Source organism: Micromesistius poutassou (assembly GCF_964030765.1).
Source record: "Micromesistius poutassou genome assembly, chromosome: 15".
Taxonomy (NCBI): Eukaryota; Metazoa; Chordata; class Actinopteri; order Gadiformes; family Gadidae; genus Micromesistius; species Micromesistius poutassou.
Genome location: NC_140285.1, coordinates 5,139,999 through 5,161,768, shown reverse-complemented (window position 1 = coordinate 5,161,768; position 21,770 = coordinate 5,139,999). Strand labels below are relative to the sequence as shown.

Genomic DNA, 21,770 nt, shown 5'->3' with positions numbered 1-21,770 from the left:
CACACACAGTTTAAAATAACAACAAACTACCCCATTGTAACTCTTGTGAAGCCCCAGTGCCGTCAAATATCAAGGGTTAAGAGCAAAACCTTCTCCCTTTAGATTACAAAGTGCTTCGACATTCATAGTAAAAACATGACTAAAAGCACAAGGCAGGAGAGAGAGAAAAGGACAGAATGAATGGCATTAATAAATTGAATTGGAATTAAATTAAATGAGATATATCTAGCTTAATATATTTGAAGATAGAGACGCTGCAGGTTCAACTAATGTGACTACGGCAGCAGAAGATGGGAGTAACTTTGAGAGGATCGTCCCAGGATGTCTACCTTGACGTATTGTCGCAGGAAGAAGGGGCTCATGTCAGGGGGCGAGGTGGCCGTGTGGGGCCTCAGGAGCTGGCTGGCAGCTACAGGCTCCTCCTCGCCCTGCTGGCTCTTCCAGAACTCCAGCAGGGACTTGAGCACGTGGAGGCAATAGTCGATGGAGCCCAGGCTGAGCAGGGCCGTGGCGGTGGCGTTGGAGATCAGAGACGACGACTGGGATAGAAAGAGTGATGGGAACTGTTTACTTGGACATGCTTAATGGTATTGACTATTGTATTGTATAAAACAGTTTAAACTATTAAAAACTGTATATACTACTATACTACTTTAATACTATACTACTTCTATACTACTTTAATACTATACTACTATGAAATCTGAATCTGTACAACCAAATACTCTTACTGCAGAAACCATTCAACCACCCAGTACATTATCTTCTACTGGACTAACACAGGTACACATGTATTCCTCATACACTGTTCACATCTTGACCCAGCATCTCAGTCTTTTGGCCCCTGTAAGAACAGAGGGGGGCTGGGGAGAGCAGGACGACCGGTGGACTCACCTCAGAGGAGGACTTGGAGCCAGACTTGGTGCGGGACATGAACACACTGAGGAGCCTCATGATGACCAGATGGACCTCGTTGATGGCGCTGCGCTCGTTCTTCTTGGACACGTCCTGGGAACAGAGCAAGAGGAAACGTGGTTGAATCCCACTGCGGCTCAACAGAAGGGAGCACGGTTTGATTATAGTCGCTAAAAGAATATTGAATGCAATATATCGACCTAGCCTGATGAGCAGTTCAATATTCTTAGATGTCTATGATTGCGATCATCTACTTAGAATAGATAGAATACTATGAATATGATTTTCTCTGCAGACAAAGGGCAGAGGATTAAACTTCCAGTACGAAAGCGAGGCCTGGGTCACCCCGACGCTTACAGCCGCTCACCTTCTTGTGCATGCCGAGCTCGGCGATGAGCTGGGCGAGCAGGTCGTCCAGGGCTCCCTTATCCTTGTCGTCCTCTCCGTCCAGGTCGGAGGTCAGCATGAGGACGACCTGCATGTAGGGAATGGCGCGCACCCCGCCCACGTTGTGCAGCTGGGGAAGATGCTGCAGCAGACGCTCCAGAAGCATCAGACGGACCATGTGCAGCCTGCTGGGGGAACAGACGACGCGTTAGCCCGGAGGAATCCACTGGAACGGTGCCTGCTTTCTTCTTCTTCTGGGACTGGACTTTTTGAGAGTTGTTCCCTTCCCTTTAGGGGGCGTCATTAAACGTATTGACTTCATGTCATTTGACTTAATGGAGTCTATTTTAAAACTGAGGCTACACCAAACTGAGGCCTAAAAGTGAATAGTTTACATTTAGCAGACTTTTATTCAAAAGCCTTTTACATCTGTCTGTGAACAATCATAACATACAATCAACACAATACAAAACAACTGGACAGAGTGGTAAAAACAAACAAAAGAGCCACAGGCTAGTGTTTAATTATAATTATTATCTAAGGGCATAATACATGGAATCCTAAAGTACCTTTTCAGCATGTTATGGGGGTGACAACGTGGTTTGGGGAGCCGTTCTTCAGCATGGTTTGTGGAGACTGACCTGTTACTGGTGGTGACGTCTCCCTCGTTCTCCACCTCCCCCTCGGAGCCGTCTCCCTCCTGCTGGGCGGCCGTGGTGCTGATGGCCCCCGTGCTGGAGCTCACGCTGCCGGGCCCCGCGGGGTGGCCCTCCACGGTGGGGTCCCCGTACGCACTGCTACGGCCTGACACTGGAGCGCACACACACACACACACTTCGATTAGAATTATTTTTCTACTAGGTAGCTGAAACTTGGCAAAATGATCTGTTTCAGAAGTAATATAAAAAACATGATAAATCCCATTCGGGAATCATGTTAGTGTGCACCCATTGTTATTTTAATTAAGCACATTTCAGATCATAATGAAAGGTGCACATTATTGCCATCTTGCAACTGCACTTTGCACTTCGCAATTAGAACACCCGCATTTCCCTCCAGGGATCACCCAAGTGTTGTCCTCCTATCCTTCTCCCTTGAGTTGGATTGTACTGGTACAACTTCACAAGCGGGCCCCTCACCACTGTGCTCTCCCGCTACGGAGTCTACGGCAGACCCTCCGCTCTCCGAGCCCACGCTGCCCCCATGCTCAGCAGGGGAGGTCCGCAGCGTGGAGCCATCCGTGGCGGCCGTGCTGCCCTCGTCGTCCGAGGCCGGGGCTGAAAGCATAGCATTAGCTGTAACCAGCAGGTACACCCACCTACCCTCCCCACCCCGTTCCTGGGGTAGCCCCAGAGGAAACCCAACCCCTGACCCTTGGCAGAGTACATGTCAAGCTCTGCCAGTTTTGCTAGACAGGACCACCAGCTAGAGAGGACTATTATTATTGGTGTGACTTAGTTCATAGGATTAGAATCTTGGGCATTATCATAATTCTCATAAGACCTCTGATTAAAGGTGAACTTATGGTGGTGGAGTGGGTCCTGGGTGGAGGTGCTGGTTCTCACCTGAGGCGGTGGTGTCTGACAGGGTGCCTGCATCCAGCGATGAGGAGCTGGGGGCCTGGCCGGAGAGACCCAGACTCTGGAGGCCCAGGGCACTGCTGCTGCTCCCTGGATACAACACACGAGGTGGCTGTTGGAGCGCTGACTTCACATTGTTAACCCTTAGCTAGAGACCCAACATGTTTCTTACAAGATATGTACTTAATTTTACACCTTAATTACCCCAAAAGGATAAATGAAGTACCCATCTATTCATCCATCCATCCACCCATAAAGTAAAGTACACATTTTAAATCAAGAACCCCCAATTTTCAGGGGTGTAAACTAGCATTTAATGTAGCATTATTAGAGTAATAAGCAAATAAGCATTTCATTCTGACAGTCAAGAATAAGAGTAATGGGGCCATTTTACCATGCACACCTTGCTGGTCCTGCTGCAGGCTGAGGGCTATGGCCAGCTCCACCATGGTCTCGTCGTCAGCGTCCGGGGGGATGTCCAGCATCGGGGGGAAGCCCTCGGCCCCAGCCAGCAGCGCCTCCAGGGGGGACGGGTTCCCGTTGTTCACATTCTCAGCCGTCTCCAGCACCATGGACTCAGACTAGAGGGGGGGCGCAGGGATATAAGGGATGTCATGAAGGATTCTCCCCTTGCTTTCAAGAAGAACTGAGGGCTAACGGAGAGGGAATGCATCATGATGAATATATAAGGGATCACTCAATCTACTGTGGTTTTAGTTACTCTAGTGTGCTTATCTGTGAAACATAAGACTGCAGTTCATTGGATCAAAACCCTTCCCTCTCCTGGCACAATGGTCTCCTCTCCTGGGATTGAGAAGCTCTGATTTTAAGTTTAATAAAACGGTCTTCTGTGTCCTCACCACCATCTCGAAGTCTCCGTGATCCACCTCATTCTGCTCCTGGCTCTCTCTCCGGCCCTCGCTGCCTCCGGTCAGAACCGAGGATTGGATCTTGTCATCGGGATCGTCGTCGTCATCGTAGTCTTTGTCCCCTAGAAAGAGAATAAGAGACATTAGAGCGATGATGGCTGAACACCAATGATGTCTACAACGATTACCGAAGAGGCGACGTGTTGCTGTGGGCTGTACTGCATAAATTATGTTTATTTATGCTTGTCCATGTTGGTGAGACGCCTACCCATGGGCGTGTTGGAGCGTGGAGGAGATGGGAGTGTCACGTGACGACGCTTGTTCCTCGGGCGCAGGACTCGAACCAGCGCCTGCTTGCACGCAAAGCTAACAGAGGTGTCCTGCAAAGAATGAAGAACGGAAACACCATGGGTTAGTTAAAGCCAACAGAGGTGTCCTGTTAACATGAAGTCCAGAAACACCTTGGGTTAGTTAAAGCCAACAGAGGTGTCCTGTTAACATGAAGTCCAGAAACACCTTGGGTTAGTTAAAGCCAACAGAGGTGTCCTGTTAACATGAAGTCCAGAAACACCTTGGGTTAGTTAAAGCCAACAGAGGTGTCCTGTTAACATGAAGTCCAGAAACACCATGGGTTATTGAGATTCACTAATCCCTAGCAATATTTACCAATATTTACCACCTATTGGTTAAGAACCAATTAGGTATTTGTAAAATGACTAATATTGAGTTTAACCAGTTATAACAAGCTTGTTTATGATGACATCAGAAGACACGTACCGGACACAGCAACATCTGCATGTAGATCTTGGAGGCCACGTTGATGTAGTCCAGTTCACATGTGCAATAGCCATGGATGATGTCCACCAAGGCATTCACTGTGGCTTCAATGTGAGTCAGGCCTAAAACACCAATTGAAAGATGGGACCGAATGAATAACCATGAACTCAAACCTCCTCATGTCATAAGCGTTGCACCGTCACGGATCACAATGACCGGACATGGGATGATATTTACCAGGCAGGCAGGCGGGAGCCAGGAAGGCGTTCTTGGGTTTGAGTGCGTGGAGTTTCCAGAAGTTGTTCACCAGTTGCATGATGAAGTTATCACTCTCTCCATCCATCATCTTCTGTGCATCGTCTGCCATATCTAAATCAATACACACTCAAGTGTTTGAGCCATTGAAAACGCAACAGAAGATTGTGTATAACTGGTCCATATAAGAAGGTTCCTGCTAAAAAACTGGAAACATGCTACATTCAACTAACCATGTCTTTTTCTCCAAATGCACACTATTAAAATCAAAGAAAGTACATTCAAGAGAAAACATATTACAACTCTGTTACAGACAATATCAATCACGGTACTCCTTTTATAGGCCTTTAAAGCGGCGGTGAACCCCCTGTTTCATCTTGAATTCTAACAATATCAGACATTAACTAATATTTTAAAGACAGTTACAAAATGACATAGACTGTTCAAGATTCCAGAAGACATACCAACACATTTTAACCATGATTCTGGGTTCACTTTAAGATCCTACATGGTGGTGGGCGTGTGTTGTCCTCCTGCTTACCGGCCTCCTGCAGTGGTTTGGTCTCGGTGAAGTGGACCAGGTTGCTGGGTCTCATGATGGCTATGGAGCGGGCCGTGATCACCAACCTCTGGAACACATCTGGGTCCAGCTCCCTGCCGTCACGGCTGCAGCCATTCAGACACTGCACAGCATTGCCTAGCAATGACTGGTCCTGAGGAGAGAGAGCAGGAGGAGGGGCATCGTCGATAAACCTCTTTTACTGGTCAAGATTCTAAATATCTATATTTTTTATTATGTACCTTTATATAAGTTGTATGCTCCGTTTACATTTTTGATGATTATCACTACCATTGCGTTTCCTTGTTACTACAGCTAGCACCCTTGCCATCCCTTTGATTTGAAATGATTTACAACGTGTATTTACACTTCACTTTTGTACTGTTGGATTTTCCCCAGTGAAGGAAAAAAAAAAGAAGATGAATGCTGCTGTGCATGGATGTCATGCATACTGTGAGAGAGCGAGAGCGCAAGTGAGAGTGTGTGTGTCCTGGTACCTTGTGGTTGTGATAGGCTGTGCGGCTAGTGTGCAGGCTGGCCAGCAGCCCCTTGGTCTGCTGCTGCACGCCAGCGGGGGTGGGCATGGACAGCAACAGGGTGGCCAGCTCCAACGCTGCTGCCTTGTTCTTCTCCTGGAGACATGGACCACAACAACACTAGTGTAACACAACCAGAACTAAAACACGACCAAGCTGCTTTAGAGAGGGCAGGATGCCCCGGGGGGGATTGTGTGGTGGCTAGGGATATGTGTCGTGATCAGGGTGTTCATCTCAACAGTACTGTGTAGTAGGGTAGTGTAGTTAGGCTGGCTTTACACGACAACGCTCCCGGGTGAAACCGACAAAATATTTTATCAGATGTGCCTTTCGTTTAGACGGTGACAGAGTTTTCGTGGCTTAAAAACTCAAAAAAATGAACCCACCCTCCAGAGTGGAAATCTTAAAAACGCTCCACCGTTGCGTTTCCGTCTAAAGGGTTAACAACACAAAAGGGTGCTCTGAGCTGCTCACGCTGGCTCTCGTCACGTACGTGTTTACGTCACATCCATGTGCCGTACAGGCAAACCACAACAAACATGTCGGATTTCACACTTTTGCGTCACTGTATGCACGCAGATTTCCACCCAAAGACACTCATCTAAACACGGAATGAAAAGTGGGAACGCAACGCCACTTTTGCGGTTTGTGTTCAGATCGTTGTCGTGTAAAGCCAGCCTTAGTGTAAAAGGTAGGGCCTAGCCCCAACCTTCTCCTAAATTACCTGTAATCAGAATTTACTGCAAGTCATTTTAAATAAAAGCCTATGCTACGTGGCTAAATATTACTTTTACTTTTAATAAGCTAGGTTGCAAAATTGTGGGAGACAAAACAGTGATATTGCATTGGTTTCGTTAAGGGCAGAGATGAGGATTTACCTTTTCATTCGATGAGCCCACGGCGAAGCAGCTCTCCAGGGCTTCCAGCGAGCTCACCACCAACCTGGCCAAAGGAGACAACCAGTCACATCTGCACCTGACGCTTAATGTACTCCAAATCATTTGTTGAAGGAAAAAACTTAAAGTTTGACCAAAACCCTTCGCAATCAAAATCAATTAAGTTTGATAAATGGTTGCACTGTCAAAAAATAAAAAGTCAAAAACAAAAACAAATTAATATCTAATGCCATCTTATGCACTTATACTCAATTGTGGAAATGACAAATGGCATGTTCAAAAGGTGCAGGCATATACATACACACACACGCACGCACAACACATGTGCAGCACACATGCACAAAGCTATCCAAACAACAAGCAGAGAAAAGGGCTGTTTTACTAACCGGTCCAAGGTGGATAAGGACTCAGTTTCACAACTTTTTATTTTGTGGGGGCGTTTGTATTGTTTTTTTTGGGAGCAAAAGAAAAAAAGGAAACAAAATAACAGTGAGGATCACAGAAAGACAAGTGGAAGTAAATGAGTCAACTGAAAGAGAAGAGGGCATGCGAGTAGATGACACGGAGATAGCCATGCACTGAACACATTTGGTAACCGGTCAGATAACCATTGAGCCCCTAGAATGCCTCTGGATCAACCGCCGTTGATATCATTTTGTGAATTTGTGAAAATGAATAGGGTTTTTTATTTTGTAAATGTTTCCGTCCCTTAAAATGTGCATCGTTATCGGGATCCCTTATTTGTGCACTTTGCTGTGCTTCCCCAATGTTCAGCGACTCAGCTAGGATCTCCAATCAGGAATAGCACCACGCCGACACAACCACCATCTCCCTGATCGCCTGGCTCCTAATGATGTGCTTCACTACTGCGGTTCACATGTTATTGGTTAGCATAAGGTCTCGCATACATACATCACTACATCGCTCCTTCTCTGCATCAAACTACAATACACTATGCATATAAGGAACCTTTGACATACAAACATTGATTATCACACACAGGGAAATGTAGTTGTGGAGAAACAGATTTGGGAGGAAACAGTTAGATGAAAAATCGGTTGACATTTTGAAGAGCATTCCTCTCAGACTGCATACACAAGACAGAACCGTCGGCACATATGTTAACCGTTTTTAAACACATCCCAACAAAGAGGTGGGCCCTTACCTCTCCAGCACCGTGCCACTGGTGGCGGTGGGCGTGGCCACGTCTCCATCCGAGGCCCCGTTGCCCTGGTTGAGGTTGGGGCTGCAGACGTTGTTGACTGAGGTGGAGGAGGAGAAGTCCTCCGGGGGCTCCTCCGGCCAGCCAAACTGCTCCTTGGTCTTTCCGTAGACCTTGATGGAGTCCAGCATGGTGACGCCGGCGGGGTCCACCGAGGCTCCGACTTGGAGGGAGACGACAATTAGATGTTAAGCAGATGCTTTCAACCACAGCGGATACAAACCCAAACCACACAATGAATTCAAGTACAAAATCTAAATTGTCAGCATCTTTTTAGATTCTGCTTGGTGATATTGATATAACGGTAAAATTTATACAATGGTTGGCAAGACATACATAATTTATATATACATAATTTATGATCACATTGACAACATGAAAACATAAGTTTCAAGAATGCTAATATTCAATATGGTATTCTTACAAATCAGCATGCATCCAATCAGCCAAATCATAAATGTGTGGTGAAGACCCATCGTCTCTTACTGAAGATGCAGAGCTTCTTGTCGGCCTGCAGGGCCTCCTCCCTGGTGAAGGGGAAATCGAACCAGCGGGCTCGCGTCAGGTTGACCTGCATGGTGCGGCCAAAGATCTCCAGGTAGGAGGGCGCACGCTCGATGGCCTGGCTGCCCAGCTGCACCCGCATGCCCGTCATCACCATGGAGCTGTTGTTGTTGACCGCCTCCACCGTGAAGCCACCGGGCTGAGGGAGAGCGGACAGGAACAGCGGTGAGACCGTAGTGATTCAGGCAACGTACAGTAAAGAGTTGAGGAACAGGGTTCAAAAGAAGATGATACAATTAACCCAAGCCCAGGTTCTGGACCCAGCACGACCCAAGCCCAACTATCAATGTTAAAAACCAAACATTGATTTTCCATCAGAACCGTCTGTATGGGAGTGGTAAAGGAGATTAAAACTTTTCCCAGACTCATCACAAACCCAGATATATCCCACATATCCCAGACAGAGATTACCAAGTCTGAGAATCCTCAAGACGTAAAATATGGGTTGTATTTTTCCCCTTGATCTTATAATAAAGGATAACCATACAACACTAGCAGTTGTATTTTGGCCAGTATACCCGTTTCCGGGGTATACTGGCCAAAATGACTCTAAAGCAATAAAGCTGAGGATTATTGAATGGAATCCGTACCTTGGTGTTGGCCACATACATCCCGGTGGAGTTGAGTCGGTGTTTGATCTGCTGTCCGTTGTACACCTGCAGCAGGTCGTTGCCTCCGAACTCCACCTCCGTCAGCTGCTGGTTGTGTTCAAAGAAGTCCACGGGGAACGTCACCTGGCTGGAGGTCCGTGTTGCTGGAGAACACACACATTGGTGAGTCTCAGGGAGAATCATTTCTAAGGAGCTTACTGTGATTGATGCTGATCAATTAGGACATTAGTTTCTTCTTCTTTCGTCAACTAGTTAATCTAATCAACTAGATCATACATATGGTTGAAATAGCAGGTTTAAAGCTCCATGGTGTACATTAAGAGACTCCTCTACATTAATTTAAACACATTATGTAGACTGCTTGTCAAAACCATTTCTATACTTCACCATATATGTACCACATCTTCCATCATTAGCAACTACTTTGCCGAAAAGGTTTTGACAAAAGACCATTTTTGTAAACATAATACACATTGTTTGTTTCCTAGCAACTCACTAGCAGCGGCGGCCTTGCGCTTGCGGACGGGCTTCATGATGCTGACGCCGCAGCTGGGCTGCAGAGAGGGCTGCAGCCAGTAGGAGGTGTTGTCCACGTTGGCCATGTAGATGCGCAGGCTGCCGTCCTCACAAAGCAGGATCATGGTGGTGCGCTGCTGCTCGCTGCTGGCCGTGTGACGGATGGCCACCATGTCCTGGATCTATGGGTGGGGTGAGGTGGTGGGTGAATTTATGTCCATGCGTTTCATGTGGGATACTAGTTTGCAAACTGAAAGGGGGAGGAGTCATGCCTTGTTTCGCCGCAGAGATATTCTACAAAGGAGAAAGCCATTAGCGTGAATGGGTGAAAGCTTTCATAATGGGATGTTCAAGAAGTGTATTCTACAGTGGCCTGTCTATGCAGCGTTTCATTTTAAACATTTCCAATTATTAATGGAAGAACATCTGTGTCCGGACAGGACAGTTTTTGTTTGCAAATTACACGCTTTTAGATCCAAGCCTCCAGCAACATGATTTGTCAAAATATATATTAAGGGAAAAAAGAATATCTGACTTAAGAATATTAATCCAAGTTTTATTTGTGGTACTTAACCTCAACTAATGTGATGGTCAAATGAATATCTTTATACAAGGTCCTTGATGGGCCGGTATACATGAAGGACACGTTTTTGAATCCAAAGCACTTTCTGAGAACTGAATGATCAAAGCATATGCGGTTGCAATGGACCATGTGAGAAGGGGAGTCATGGCGGCCCTCTCTCACCTTGGCCTTGGCCGGCAGGGTCTTGATCTCCTGGATGAGGAAGGTGTCCGGCTTCACCATGATCACCAGAGGGATCCCGGTGGTCTGCTGCACGCAGCACACCAGCCCCGGATGGTTCATCACCTCAGACCACTGGCACAGGGCCGGAGACACCTTGCTGCTCCCCCCGTTGGACCTGGAAGAGGAGGAGGACAAAGAGGAGAACTTTGTGTTGGTGTTAGTGGAGAAATAGTGAGAGAAAGAGGACCGGGATTGAATACATTAAAACACGAAAATGAGTTCTAAAAATAAAAGATCCAGATCAGTTAATTAAATATATTTTCTAAATAAAAGACATATCTGGTTGAAAATCAACATTTAAAAAGGAATTTAAGTACTTCAAAACTACTTTGGGTTCCTCCCATATAGACACTGTATACATTTCACTACTACAACATGATCCGTCGCCAGGTGGTTACCCTTTGATGTTGATGGTGAAGAGCCTCTGGACCTCCGTGGTGCTGCGGCTCACGGTGGCAGCGAAGGACTTGCCCTGGCTGTAGCTGAAGAACAGCATCTGCAGCACGTGGGAGTAGTACACAGACACGCCTCCGCCCGCCACCTGCCCGTTGGTGTCCTGGTGATGGAGCGAGCACAAACAAAGTACACAAATTCAGTTTATTATGGAAATCACAACGTTTCAAAACTCATCCACCAGGTTATAACAAGGTCTAAAAACTAGTATTTTCCAGATTTTGACCATCTGGCTCAGTTAGTAGAGCATGGCATTATGCTACTTTTTGGTTCATTCAAAATGTATTTGTGGTCTTGATGCTCCACACCGCTCAATATGAGGTGCAGCAACCAGAACGGCACACGATCCATGTTGGGGGAAAAGGGAGACTCAGAGAGGCAGTGGCGTACCTTGAGGTCGTCGTGGCTGATCTCCAGCACGTTGGTGACGTAGAAGGGGCCGTGCTGGGCACTGCTGGACTCCTCCATCACCTGGGTGTACATGTAGCCGGCCGACGACATGATGGCGATGATGTTCTTGCCCTCCTCGTTGAAGAGGAAGGTGGCGTCGCGGATCTTGGAGCTGGGCAGCAGGAAGTAGTACATGGGACTGAGGGCGTCCGACGACAGGTCGTAGATCTGAACAGGGGAGAGACGGTAATACTGTTAAAACACATTTATTGACCGTACGTTTTCCCATGGAGGACGGCGTGCTCCGAGTCCAACTGCAAAATAATCCTACCAGCGTAGATCAAGCATTGACATTTTTTTAATTAAGGCGCCTTGGTCCAAATCGACTCAACAGTGAATTCAGGTACATGTCATCGAGTAGCAGGTTTGGGTTCGTCATCTTGCTCTCAGGATGCATATTGTAGAAGTGGCATTAAAAAGACAAGCACACGAGATCAGCAACAGGAAGTACCTTGACAAAGTCTGCGGTGATGATGGCAAGCTCTGTCTGGGAGCCCGGGAGCCAGATGGCCTTGATGATGAAGTTACCGGTGGCCAGCTGGGGGTGGAGGACCAGGTGGTCCGACACAGAGCCGGTACTGCTGAACGTCAGCACGTGGCAGTCCTGGGGAGAGAGGGGGAGACAGCGGATCACTGGGTCTGACTCAGTGGACTCAACATAGGTGGAATGTAGGTGGATTTTGACTGCAAATTGACGTTAACCGTTAACAGCGGATATGGAAAGCGACTGAAGAGCAAAACTTAACATTAATTAAAAAAATAAAAAGTATGTGGCTTTGTTCCATTTTCTTTCATTTAAAAGAACATTGCACTGTATTTCTACACACTTAAATGAAAAAAAATATCTAAACATTCATAAGATGGGTAAAAGATTATAATTGATTTGACCCAACCAATCGTGGAGGGCCATTGGCGGTCAGCTGACCTTGAGGCCACACACAGCCAGGTAGTCCTCGTTGCAGGGGTTCCCCGTGAGGCTGAGCACTGTGAAGGGTACTGGGGCGGAGGCCAGGCGGGTCAGAGTCAGCTTCCTCTTGCTGGAGTCAGCCTGCTTGAGGAGCGCAGACAGCTGCAGCACTGTGATCTGGAGGAGGGAAAGAGACAGACAGACCACAGTTCATTTTATACGTTAGTGCCAAAAGGACCCAGGCCAACAAATGATGAGTTTTCTGATGGAGGTTAGGAGTCAGATGAAAGCTGTTGATTAGATGAACAGCATGCTGGTAAAATAACCTCTGCCTACACCAATATAAAAACAAGGTTGTGCAAAGATAGAGTGTAGGCTTATTTCCGAGGGAGGATATTTTTAGAAGCAGCAGAGTAAGTGAAAACCAAGAATGTTGTCTGAAGAATGCTGTATTTCTAACTTTAACTATGCATGGTATATCATTTTGAAGGCCACAGTGGTGAGAACGTTTCCAATCGGAAGAAATGTAGCATTATAAAATTTTCTCTCCTCAAGATCCGCTTTTTTTTTTTATACTAGTTCTCAGTTTTCATCCTTTGACACAACCCCTCTAACACTAATTTAAGCACAATATGCTTGAATGAGAATAGATCACAGTTGTCTGTATTGGCCAAAACTAGTGGCCAATACTCCATTCCATCTCAAGAGAGTTGTAGTACTGTAAAATCGTTTCTCCACATCTTGCATGAAAGACGCCACAACACTTTTGCAACGTAACCATGTCTCACCATAATGACAAATAACATCACAACCAAGACCAAAAAAAACCTTACTGCCTACATAACGACTAAAATTCCCAAAGCTCCCAAAATGGCGGTGCTCATTGCGATGTACCAGCCCTGCGGCAGCCCTCCGTGGGCCTGTGAGTCATACACACCTTGCCCTTCTCGTGACTGACAGCCAGGTGCTGGCGTCGCCCGTGGGGGGAGGAGAGCACGCACATGGCCACGCGACGCAGCACATGGGCGCTGATCAGCTGGCGGATGGTCTGGCCCTGGTCCCCGCTGTAGTTCATACGCACGTTCTCAAAGGCGCCTTCCTGGGACCCCAGGGTGGGCACCTGTACAGACAGAGTGAAGGTGTGAGCGGGATAGAGAGACAGAGCTTCAGGCCCTTGAATTAGAAGCTATCGATTTATCTAGTTAGTCGTTGGTGAAAACAAGTTAAAAAGGTCATGAGGAAGCAGGGACGGGTCTTGCTCAAGGGCTCCCTAACCAATACACTACCCATTTCTAGATGCAAAGATCTTTATTCTGTGAGGCATCAGAGCAAACCACAGATCCACCATGTCACAGCCAAAGAAGCAGAATAAAAACAGAAATTACAGACTTGCTTTCACCATAAAAATACACGTCATAAACACATGGCTTGTTCAGCCCTTTGAGACCAACGGTGATTAAGAGCTTCACGGATAAAATTGAATTTAAATCCCCTAGAAACCCTCTAGCCTAGCAGTACACGGCGGGGTGTTTACCATGAGCTGGTCGGTCATGGACACGTTCTTGTCCTGGGTGTGCAGCTCGTTGAGGGCCTGCTGGGCCCGGCTGCTGCTGCCCACGGCAGAGGCCTGCTGGAAGTTGGTCTGGATGGCATCCATGAGGAAGATGAGCATCTCCAGGATCAGCGCTGCTGTGGACGATCCCACCTGGAGGAGGAGGAGAGAATGAGAAGCATGAGCCGGGGTGCTTGGATGTAGATTTGTGTTTTATTTAGAACGCCTGTATTTTGGTAAGATTATCAAGAAAAGGACCACAATCAATAAATAGAAGCAGTATGGCATAATTTAAAAAATATCTGTGAAAAAGTACCGTTACTATACAAGTTCTACGAAGTTCTATAAATGTTTACATTTTCTTGTAAACATTACAATTTCTTCTTTTCATTTTACTGAACCAAATATTTACATCAAGCAAATCAAAGTCAAAGTCGAGGATAATAACACACATCCCCACGTAAAACCCTCCATCCATGTCACAGCGTTTCATGTGGTTCTGTAAGGCTTCTCCTTTGAACCCACCACTTGGACCAGCAGCTCGTCCTGGCAGCCCTCAATGCTCCTGCAGACGCTGCTCTTCTTGGGCCGGTCCTCGTCCAGCCCCTTGCCGTCGCCGGCGGAGGCCTTGCTCTTGTCGGAGGGGGAGGCGCTCTGGTGGCGCAGGGCGCTGTCCGGTGTGCGTGTCTCGCTCTGGAAGGCCGACGACTCCTTCAGCGTGGAGCCCATGCCGCTGCTGGGGCTCCGCTTCACCAGGGCCTGCGGGGACAGAGGGAGGGACGGACGGACAGAGAGAGGGGCAGAGCAGTGAGACAGAGGCATGGTGGGGAGATGTATCAACTAAATAAAATGACAAAATTGCGTTGTGCATCAAATCTTCGCTTCAATGTCAAGACTTGACACACAACGCAAAACTAACATGTTGGACAAAAATCAGTATCACAGTGGAAACAGTATCAGGAGACATTGTTTAGCATCTCTAGACAAACTAGATTAAAAGTTGGTTTAAAGTTAGAAAAGTAAAAAACATGCAGCAAATTTAAAAAAAGTTAATTTAGCCTTACATTTCTCTGTACATTTTTCATCATCAACTTTCAAGCAGAGACAAAAGAATAACACAAATATGGGTCAGAAATGGATATGAGGTCCCTTTTCATTTCATTTTTTGGGCCAAACGCACAGGCTTAGCGCTAACCCTGGGTGAAATGAGAGGATGATGGATGTCAGGTGGAGGAGGGGAGGGGGGTAAAAGTGATTTTCAAGCCAAAGTTACCGCTGTTGTCCTCTTCCCATGGTGACCTGAGGTATTCGGTCTCACCTGGCAGCTGCCATCCTCCTTGGCGCCGCAATCGCAGAAGAACGAGCCGTACTTGGCGTAGGAGATCTCGTGGTCTTTGTGGCAGACCTTGGCGCACACTGTGCACACGCCCACCCCGTCCACCATCTTACAGGTGTGACAGTGGTACCTGGGGAGGGGGAGGGCAAGACACGCACTGAGCCAACGGAGTCTCAAAAACGATTGTGTGCATGGATTTAAATGTGACATGTGGCAATGAAAAACTGCTACCATTGGTTGAGATATTAGAAGCCTCTCCTCCAATAGTATCATTTATTATAATACAATGCAATAGTAGACACCTTGGCTACAAGGTCAACTGAAAGGTGTAGAGTATGTGGAAGATTATTTAAAAGAGTAAATTCCTCCAGAAAGCAGTCAAGAGCTTTGTTACCAGTGCTGGTTCATGAACTCCTTCTGTGTGATGGTGAAGGTACAGAGTTTATTGCACAGGGAGTCTTCATCCTGCCAAACAAACAAACAAACATTAAGAGTCAAGAGTCTTGTTCAAAAGTTACATCTATGGGCTTGGTATGCTGCACAAATACAGAGCATGATGTTGTGGAGATATCCAAGACAAGAGGCTATATTCTTGTGAGATAGGACTAATGAAACATTTTGAATGATGTGCATTTTAATGAGCAACCAACTGGACTAAATCAGTTTTTCTTCCATAACATTAATTGATCAGTGCTTGGATTCTACCATCTACTTCAGGTTTAGCGCTAATCAACGCCGGCTCAGTTGTACTGCTGGTATTAAAGGGTGGTGGTCCTTACAGAGTCCTCTGCCTGGGAGTCGTCCTCCTCCACGGCCAGGTCCTCCACCCAGTCTGAGTCCACCTCCATGGCCTTCTCCTCGCCGTCCACCAGCAGTGCAGAGGAGCTCTGGCCGCTGGTCAGCCTGAGGGCGTTCATCACGTCTGCCAGGTAGGAGATGATGTGGCAGGAGCACTCCAGCATACTGGCGTGCTAGAGTAGGACAGGGAACGCATGTGTTATGTAGAAGACCTGCGTAGAGTCAGTGCTATGGCAATGGCTTTATCTTTGTAGTAGCATATAGCAGCTTAGCTTACCTTGCCCTGGGTCAAATTAGAGCTCACTTTTTCCACCACATCCTTCTGTGTCAGGTACTTCTTGCTGCAAAGGAACATACAAGATCAACAATGAATCACCTGAGTTATGTTTTGAGAATATATTTTACTGAACAGGTTTAGGATCAATCAACAATCGCTAGCCTCAACGGCCATGTGTGTCCCACAATAGCGTGTACACTATGAATGTGAATCCGCCATCTTAAGTCACTATGAGCCTCCTCTGCTTATATCCTAGGTGACTCTAGACTAACATAACAGCCCTGCCCAAGTCATGAACCACAGCCCTTACCATCTGGTCAGCCAATCGGTGGCGGCACGGTGCAGCTGCAGATGCCCCGCCCCCTGGCCGGCGCCGGCCAGTGTGGCCATGATGACCATGAGCTCGGGGAAGCCAGTGCCGTCACCGGTGGCCAGCATCTCCGTCGCCATGGGGATGAGGGTGCTGAGGAGCACGGTGCACACGCCCTCGCCCACCTGGCTGTTGTCGCGCACAATGTGCGTGGTGAGCAGCTGCAGCAGCTGGCGGTTCTCCTGCACCACGTCGAGGTGCTCAGATTCCTTGGGGGGCGTGGCCGTCATGCGGGTCAGCCAGGCCTGCAGGCGGGACGGCTCCACGCAGGCCAGCTGGGCCAGGGAGCCGCACAGAACCAGCAGGCTGGGGTTGGGGCTCTTCTCCGCTGGAGGGGGAGAGGGGGAGAGCAAGGTCAGTGGCTGCTTGTGGTATTCGTTTGTTCTTCACGCCTCGTCTAAACTGTCAACTTAAATCGAGAAAATATTCAATGATGAGAGTTGTGTGATAGTTGTTGTGAATTATGTTTTTTTTCGCATCTCATCAAACCGAACGTTGATTGAATTAGGTCTGTTTAAGCAACATTTATAACAAACATGAATTAATGTTTGCTGAAAACATGACCTTATGTTGATACATTTGACAACAGACGTGAACTTACTGAGCGTAAACAGCTTGGTGAAGAACTTGAGCACCCGGTTGCAGAACTTGGCGGACAGGTTTTCATTGGCCGTCGCCATCATGATTTGGACGAGTTCCCCGCTAGTGGCACAAAATGGCATCCAGGGAAAATGTCAGAGTGAACACAACCGTGGAACAGCATGAGAAGGAGGGCTGTTGAACTGTGTGGTGAAAAGTGCTATGGACTGTGTGACGTGTGCTGTGAAGATACCTGAAGGAGAAGAATTCTTCCATGGCCTTGCGGACCTGGCTGTTCTCCAGCTGTTTCTCCAGGTACTGCAGACATTCTTCCAGCACAGACTCATCCAGACCACTGGGACAGGAGCAAAAAAACATGAGTACATGAGGAAAGCACTTGATGAACGCATATAGTTTAACATAATTTAGCACTAATTACAACTTTGGGGCATTGGATATGTTGCCAAAAATGTATTTGATGAACCAAATTAATTAATTGAGCTTACGATGTTGTTTCCTCCTATAAAAAATGAAAAAGGTATGAACTAATAGTTTGCAGAAAATTATTAAAATAAATTTTAAACCGGGTTAGTGCCATCTGGTAGTGCTTGGGACCCAGACGGAGCCCGACAGGGAATAGTTCTAATGTGGGCAGCAAACTGAAGCCATACGGTTGGGGTCAGAGTGGAGGGCGATGATGTTGTAGCATACCTGTTGGGGTCGGAGTGGTGGGCGATGATGTTGTAGCAGCCGGTGACCAGGCGCTGGTAGATGCGGGCCAGGAAGGCATCGGACTCGGCGGGCCCCAGGATGCGCTCCAGCGAGGTGCTGCTGATCTCGGCCACGCTCTCCGTGCTGCTCTCCAGCAGCAGGGGCAGGAGGGAGCGCTCCACCTGGGCGGGATTCAGCTCCTCCGTGCTGGAGGGACGGAGAACACCCCACGTCAAGATAATTCCTACAGGCTTATAGGCCGAGAAGGTTTTTTATATGAAATATATATATATAAAAAAAGTTTTATATATTGCCCTGCAGTGAAATGTCAGGGCGTGACTTGAATGATTTAGATTCAGAACTTTATTTTCTATTTGAGTACAAATGTAAAAAGGGATTTATCTAGATGCATACATTCAGGGAGAAAGCTACAAAGAATGAAAAGGCTACAAGAATAACCTAAAATATATATTGGATACATGGAACAGCATAGATATAAACAAGATATGTTTTATGGTTTGTGTAGTAAAGAACTGTTTGTGAAAAAAATGGCCTGATAAATGGCCGGAAAGTGTACAAGTAGGCTTTGGCCTTCTATATGAAAAGTGTAAAAGATGTTAGATTGGTTTGTCGACAAAGGAGCATTGTTACTTTAGTTACTATGGACAAAAGTGGACCACGGGCAGTGACTACTGTTCCATAGCACACAGTGCTGATCGTGAGCAGGATCAAGAGTTCACTCACACAATCAGGTCCCCAGTGAGCCGCACCAGGGACAGCAGGATGTGTTTAAGGGAGGGGGCCAGAGCCAGGGACTGGCAGCTCAGTGTGCTGAGGTGGGCCGCCTGGATGGCGCTGATGTAGCTCTCAGAGGGGATGGTGTCGTTGGCGAACGCATTGCGCTGTGGAGGAGCGATTACAAGATAACCCATGAAATTAATTTTCTGTGGCACCGTAACAGTATAGTCCAGAAATCAGTAGTACAGCAATTGCCGGGTTGAAATGGATTGTAGTTGTATTTTATTATGGAATGGTCTTAAATATTTAATATATTTTTAGTCAACACATTAATTGCAGCCCTTCATATTGAGCTGATAACAAAAAACCACGATTTCCATTAATATGCAATCAATCAATAGCTCTAGATAGACTAGATAGATTTAATTATCAGAAGATGTGATGAAGGTTAGTGGGCTTAAGTTAAACAGACGTCTAACAACCTGTAGGATATCACAAACAAAACACAGGTGGTGAGAGCTGCATACTTGTATCCTTAAATGACCTTCAACAGAAAGTTAAATTCACTCAAATGACTTTCCTACTACACAAGCAAATACTTAAACACATACCCAAGAGCCGATGTTGGGGAACTCATTGGTGTGTATGTTGTTCCAGGTCTCACAGAGGGTCTGCACAGCCGACGGCAGGTTCTGCATAATACTGTGGCCTGTGGAAGGACACGAAGAACGGAAGATGAGTAGAAGAACACTCAGGGTGTTACCACGTCTCAAGCTGTTTTACATTTGTTTTTCCCCAGTCACCAGAACAACCCAAACACAGGCCTTTGGTAATGCCGTACCAAGATACTAAGACGGTGTGGATCAAGTGACCAGCAAATGGCCTGCATCATCGCTGTGGCTGCTGAAACGTACCGAGGGTGTTGGCCTTGCAGCGGGTGGAGCCGATGGAGAGCACTGCGGCGTAACCCTGGAGCTTAGCGTCTGTCAGCTTGTTGTCTCCTTCCTCCGGGAGGCTCATCAGCAGGTAAGACCTGGGAGCAGACGGCACTCGCTTAATACGTATCACGGTCTGGTGGCTTTAAAGGTCGGTTTGTCTTCTATGCTCCTCAACATGGCTAGGCCATTTCATCACCGTGACTAAAATAATACCGTCATTTAGGAAAAAACGGTGTAAAGTTGCGGATGACTACGAACACACAGAAACCTAATTACTTTGACGTACATATTTATACCAAATCAGATATTCATTCTCTTTATATAAAAAAAAAAAAACATGACACTATGCAATAGTTCTATTGTGCAAAGTAAACTCAATCCAGGTTTTCTTTACATTTGTGTGTGTGTGTGTGTGTGTGTGTGTGTGTGTGTGTGTGTGTGTGTGTGTGTGTGTGTGTGTGTGTGTGTGTTTTCAGTGAGGCTCACCTGGTGAATGCCGTGTAAACGTCGATTAGCTGAAGGGTGGCAGGCAGCAGGTTCTTGGTGACCTCGGAGGACTTGTTGGCGTCCGTCTCCATGGCGACCTTGGACAGGTGGTCGTCCAGGGACACCTGGACCTTGGAGATGACGGCGTCCAGGGTGTAGATGGCCTGCAGGGAGAGCACCTGGTGCAGCGGCAGGATGGCGCTGGGGTCCACGGCGGAGAATGCAGAGATCTGTCCGCAACCGAGAGACATGTGATCAACCTAATCATCCAGGCTAGGAGCCATATGTTGGGAAAGTATGTGATGTTTCCTCACGATTACCTGTCTTGCGATGTATTCCTCCGCCAGTTCCACGTCATATTTGACGGTGCTGCACCTGGCTGCTGTCAGCTCAACCAGGGGGGAGGCCTGGTCTGCCTTCATCCCCTGCTTGACCAAGTGATCCTGAAGACAACAAACACAAGACACCAGTTCAGACACACCCAGTCCAGCACCTCCATGCACATGTCGACCACTTTACCAAATAATGGGATAGATTACATTTCTGAATGGTCATTCATTATTGGATTTATGTTTGCATTTGGTTTGTTTGTATCGTTTTGTACCAAATGCAATCGCTTTTTTAAAAAGCCCTGGTGAACTACTGCCGTAGAGCAAAACACTTTTATGCAATTGATTATGATACGTGTCCATTAGAAGGTCTCTGAAGTGAGGCCAATAAGCAACTACTGTCCCGGGCCAGTACTAAAGGCCTTTTCTATTGTATTATCTACTATTCTCCAGCTGCGGACCGACCTTGATCCAGGTGACGTAGGTGGGCACGCGGAGGCGTGAGGACCAGCGGAGGGTGTGGAGGATGTCGCTCTCGCTGGGATCGCTGCAGCCGCTCTTCAGCTGCTCCATGTAGGCCTTGGACGGGGGCAGCACTCCCAGGATCCTCCACAGGACCAGGAAGTAGTACTGCAGCGAGCAGGCCTCCTGGGCCGGACAACACACAAAGCCCAAGGTCAGAGGATGTACCGTTTAAAATGTTACTGTTTATTTTACAGAGCTTGATAGCAATATCCATTTTAACACCAAAATGCCTTTTTTTTTTTTTTTTTTAAAGGCACTGTCATGTGAACATAACTTAATAGCCGGCACGCGTATTTCATGCTGCACCAAAGTGCGGTTCAGTAAACAGGCTTTGTGTAGACCAGGGTGTCAGACAGCCATGTCAGGGCTGCATCAGGGCTCTCACCATGGGTGCGATGGCTTTGTTTTCCTCTCTCCGGGCCGTGTCAAACTGAGAGCCGGCCGCCAGCAGAGAGATGAGAGAGGAATACAGCTCGTCGTATTTCACTGCACCGTTAAACAGCTTCTCAAACACCTAGGAAGAAAACACAAAATCTAGTGTTATTGTTTACATCTTACATTACACAGTTCAGGCTGTTGCAGCTAGCTCAGGGGAGAGGGCGTATGACACTAGGTGGTACAACCTGAGACATGCATAAATGCCTTCTGCATTTATTTTTTTTCTTTTCCCTCCATTGTACCGAACTTGTACCGAACCGTTATGTCTGAACCAATGTATGAACCGAACCGTGACTTCTGTGTACCGTTTCACCCCAAGCTTATACCCTCATTCAAATGAAATTAATAGATAAGACACCTAACCGTTACTTGCTCACTAATGACATGCATA

General features: G+C 47.0%; 1 protein-coding gene across 15 annotated transcripts in view; it reads right to left on the bottom strand.

The window, feature by feature from the left end:
• The window catches only part of ubr4 (ubiquitin protein ligase E3 component n-recognin 4), a gene marked incomplete at its 5' end in the record, with an annotated part of 53,535 nt that overhangs the window by 18,223 nt on the left and 13,542 nt on the right, over positions 1 to 21,770 (bottom strand). For 3 of the 15 annotated variants that reach the window (XM_084480318.1, XM_084480319.1, XM_084480328.1), the window contains 42 exons: positions 330 to 539; positions 895 to 1,008; positions 1,283 to 1,490; positions 1,944 to 2,112; positions 2,442 to 2,579; positions 2,868 to 2,972; positions 3,277 to 3,463; positions 3,743 to 3,873; positions 4,020 to 4,131; positions 4,529 to 4,650; positions 4,766 to 4,897; positions 5,325 to 5,496; positions 5,840 to 5,974; positions 6,757 to 6,820; positions 7,161 to 7,193; positions 7,940 to 8,159; positions 8,483 to 8,699; positions 9,151 to 9,314; positions 9,668 to 9,869; positions 10,433 to 10,607; positions 10,891 to 11,048; positions 11,336 to 11,563; positions 11,847 to 11,999; positions 12,321 to 12,479; positions 13,240 to 13,422; positions 13,837 to 14,007; positions 14,380 to 14,613; positions 15,128 to 15,320; positions 15,585 to 15,655; positions 15,970 to 16,161; positions 16,266 to 16,329; positions 16,576 to 16,963; positions 17,237 to 17,337; positions 17,468 to 17,569; positions 17,926 to 18,132; positions 18,670 to 18,827; positions 19,275 to 19,372; positions 19,578 to 19,696; positions 20,088 to 20,317; positions 20,408 to 20,530; positions 20,882 to 21,064; positions 21,327 to 21,455. In XM_084480318.1, coding sequence (XP_084336444.1) covers positions 330 to 539; positions 895 to 1,008; positions 1,283 to 1,490; positions 1,944 to 2,112; positions 2,442 to 2,579; positions 2,868 to 2,972; positions 3,277 to 3,463; positions 3,743 to 3,873; positions 4,020 to 4,131; positions 4,529 to 4,650; positions 4,766 to 4,897; positions 5,325 to 5,496; positions 5,840 to 5,974; positions 6,757 to 6,820; positions 7,161 to 7,193; positions 7,940 to 8,159; positions 8,483 to 8,699; positions 9,151 to 9,314; positions 9,668 to 9,869; positions 10,433 to 10,607; positions 10,891 to 11,048; positions 11,336 to 11,563; positions 11,847 to 11,999; positions 12,321 to 12,479; positions 13,240 to 13,422; positions 13,837 to 14,007; positions 14,380 to 14,613; positions 15,128 to 15,320; positions 15,585 to 15,655; positions 15,970 to 16,161; positions 16,266 to 16,329; positions 16,576 to 16,963; positions 17,237 to 17,337; positions 17,468 to 17,569; positions 17,926 to 18,132; positions 18,670 to 18,827; positions 19,275 to 19,372; positions 19,578 to 19,696; positions 20,088 to 20,317; positions 20,408 to 20,530; positions 20,882 to 21,064; positions 21,327 to 21,455 — 6,654 coding nt within the window. The remainder of the gene's footprint in view (positions 1 to 329; positions 540 to 894; positions 1,009 to 1,282; positions 1,491 to 1,943; positions 2,113 to 2,441; positions 2,580 to 2,867; positions 2,973 to 3,276; positions 3,464 to 3,742; positions 3,874 to 4,019; positions 4,132 to 4,528; positions 4,651 to 4,765; positions 4,898 to 5,324; positions 5,497 to 5,839; positions 5,975 to 6,756; positions 6,821 to 7,160; positions 7,194 to 7,939; positions 8,160 to 8,482; positions 8,700 to 9,150; positions 9,315 to 9,667; positions 9,870 to 10,432; positions 10,608 to 10,890; positions 11,049 to 11,335; positions 11,564 to 11,846; positions 12,000 to 12,320; positions 12,480 to 13,239; positions 13,423 to 13,836; positions 14,008 to 14,379; positions 14,614 to 15,127; positions 15,321 to 15,584; positions 15,656 to 15,969; positions 16,162 to 16,265; positions 16,330 to 16,575; positions 16,964 to 17,236; positions 17,338 to 17,467; positions 17,570 to 17,925; positions 18,133 to 18,669; positions 18,828 to 19,274; positions 19,373 to 19,577; positions 19,697 to 20,087; positions 20,318 to 20,407; positions 20,531 to 20,881; positions 21,065 to 21,326; positions 21,456 to 21,770) is intronic. The other 12 variants (XM_084480325.1, XM_084480329.1, XM_084480326.1 and 9 more) reach the window with 8 other exon arrangements.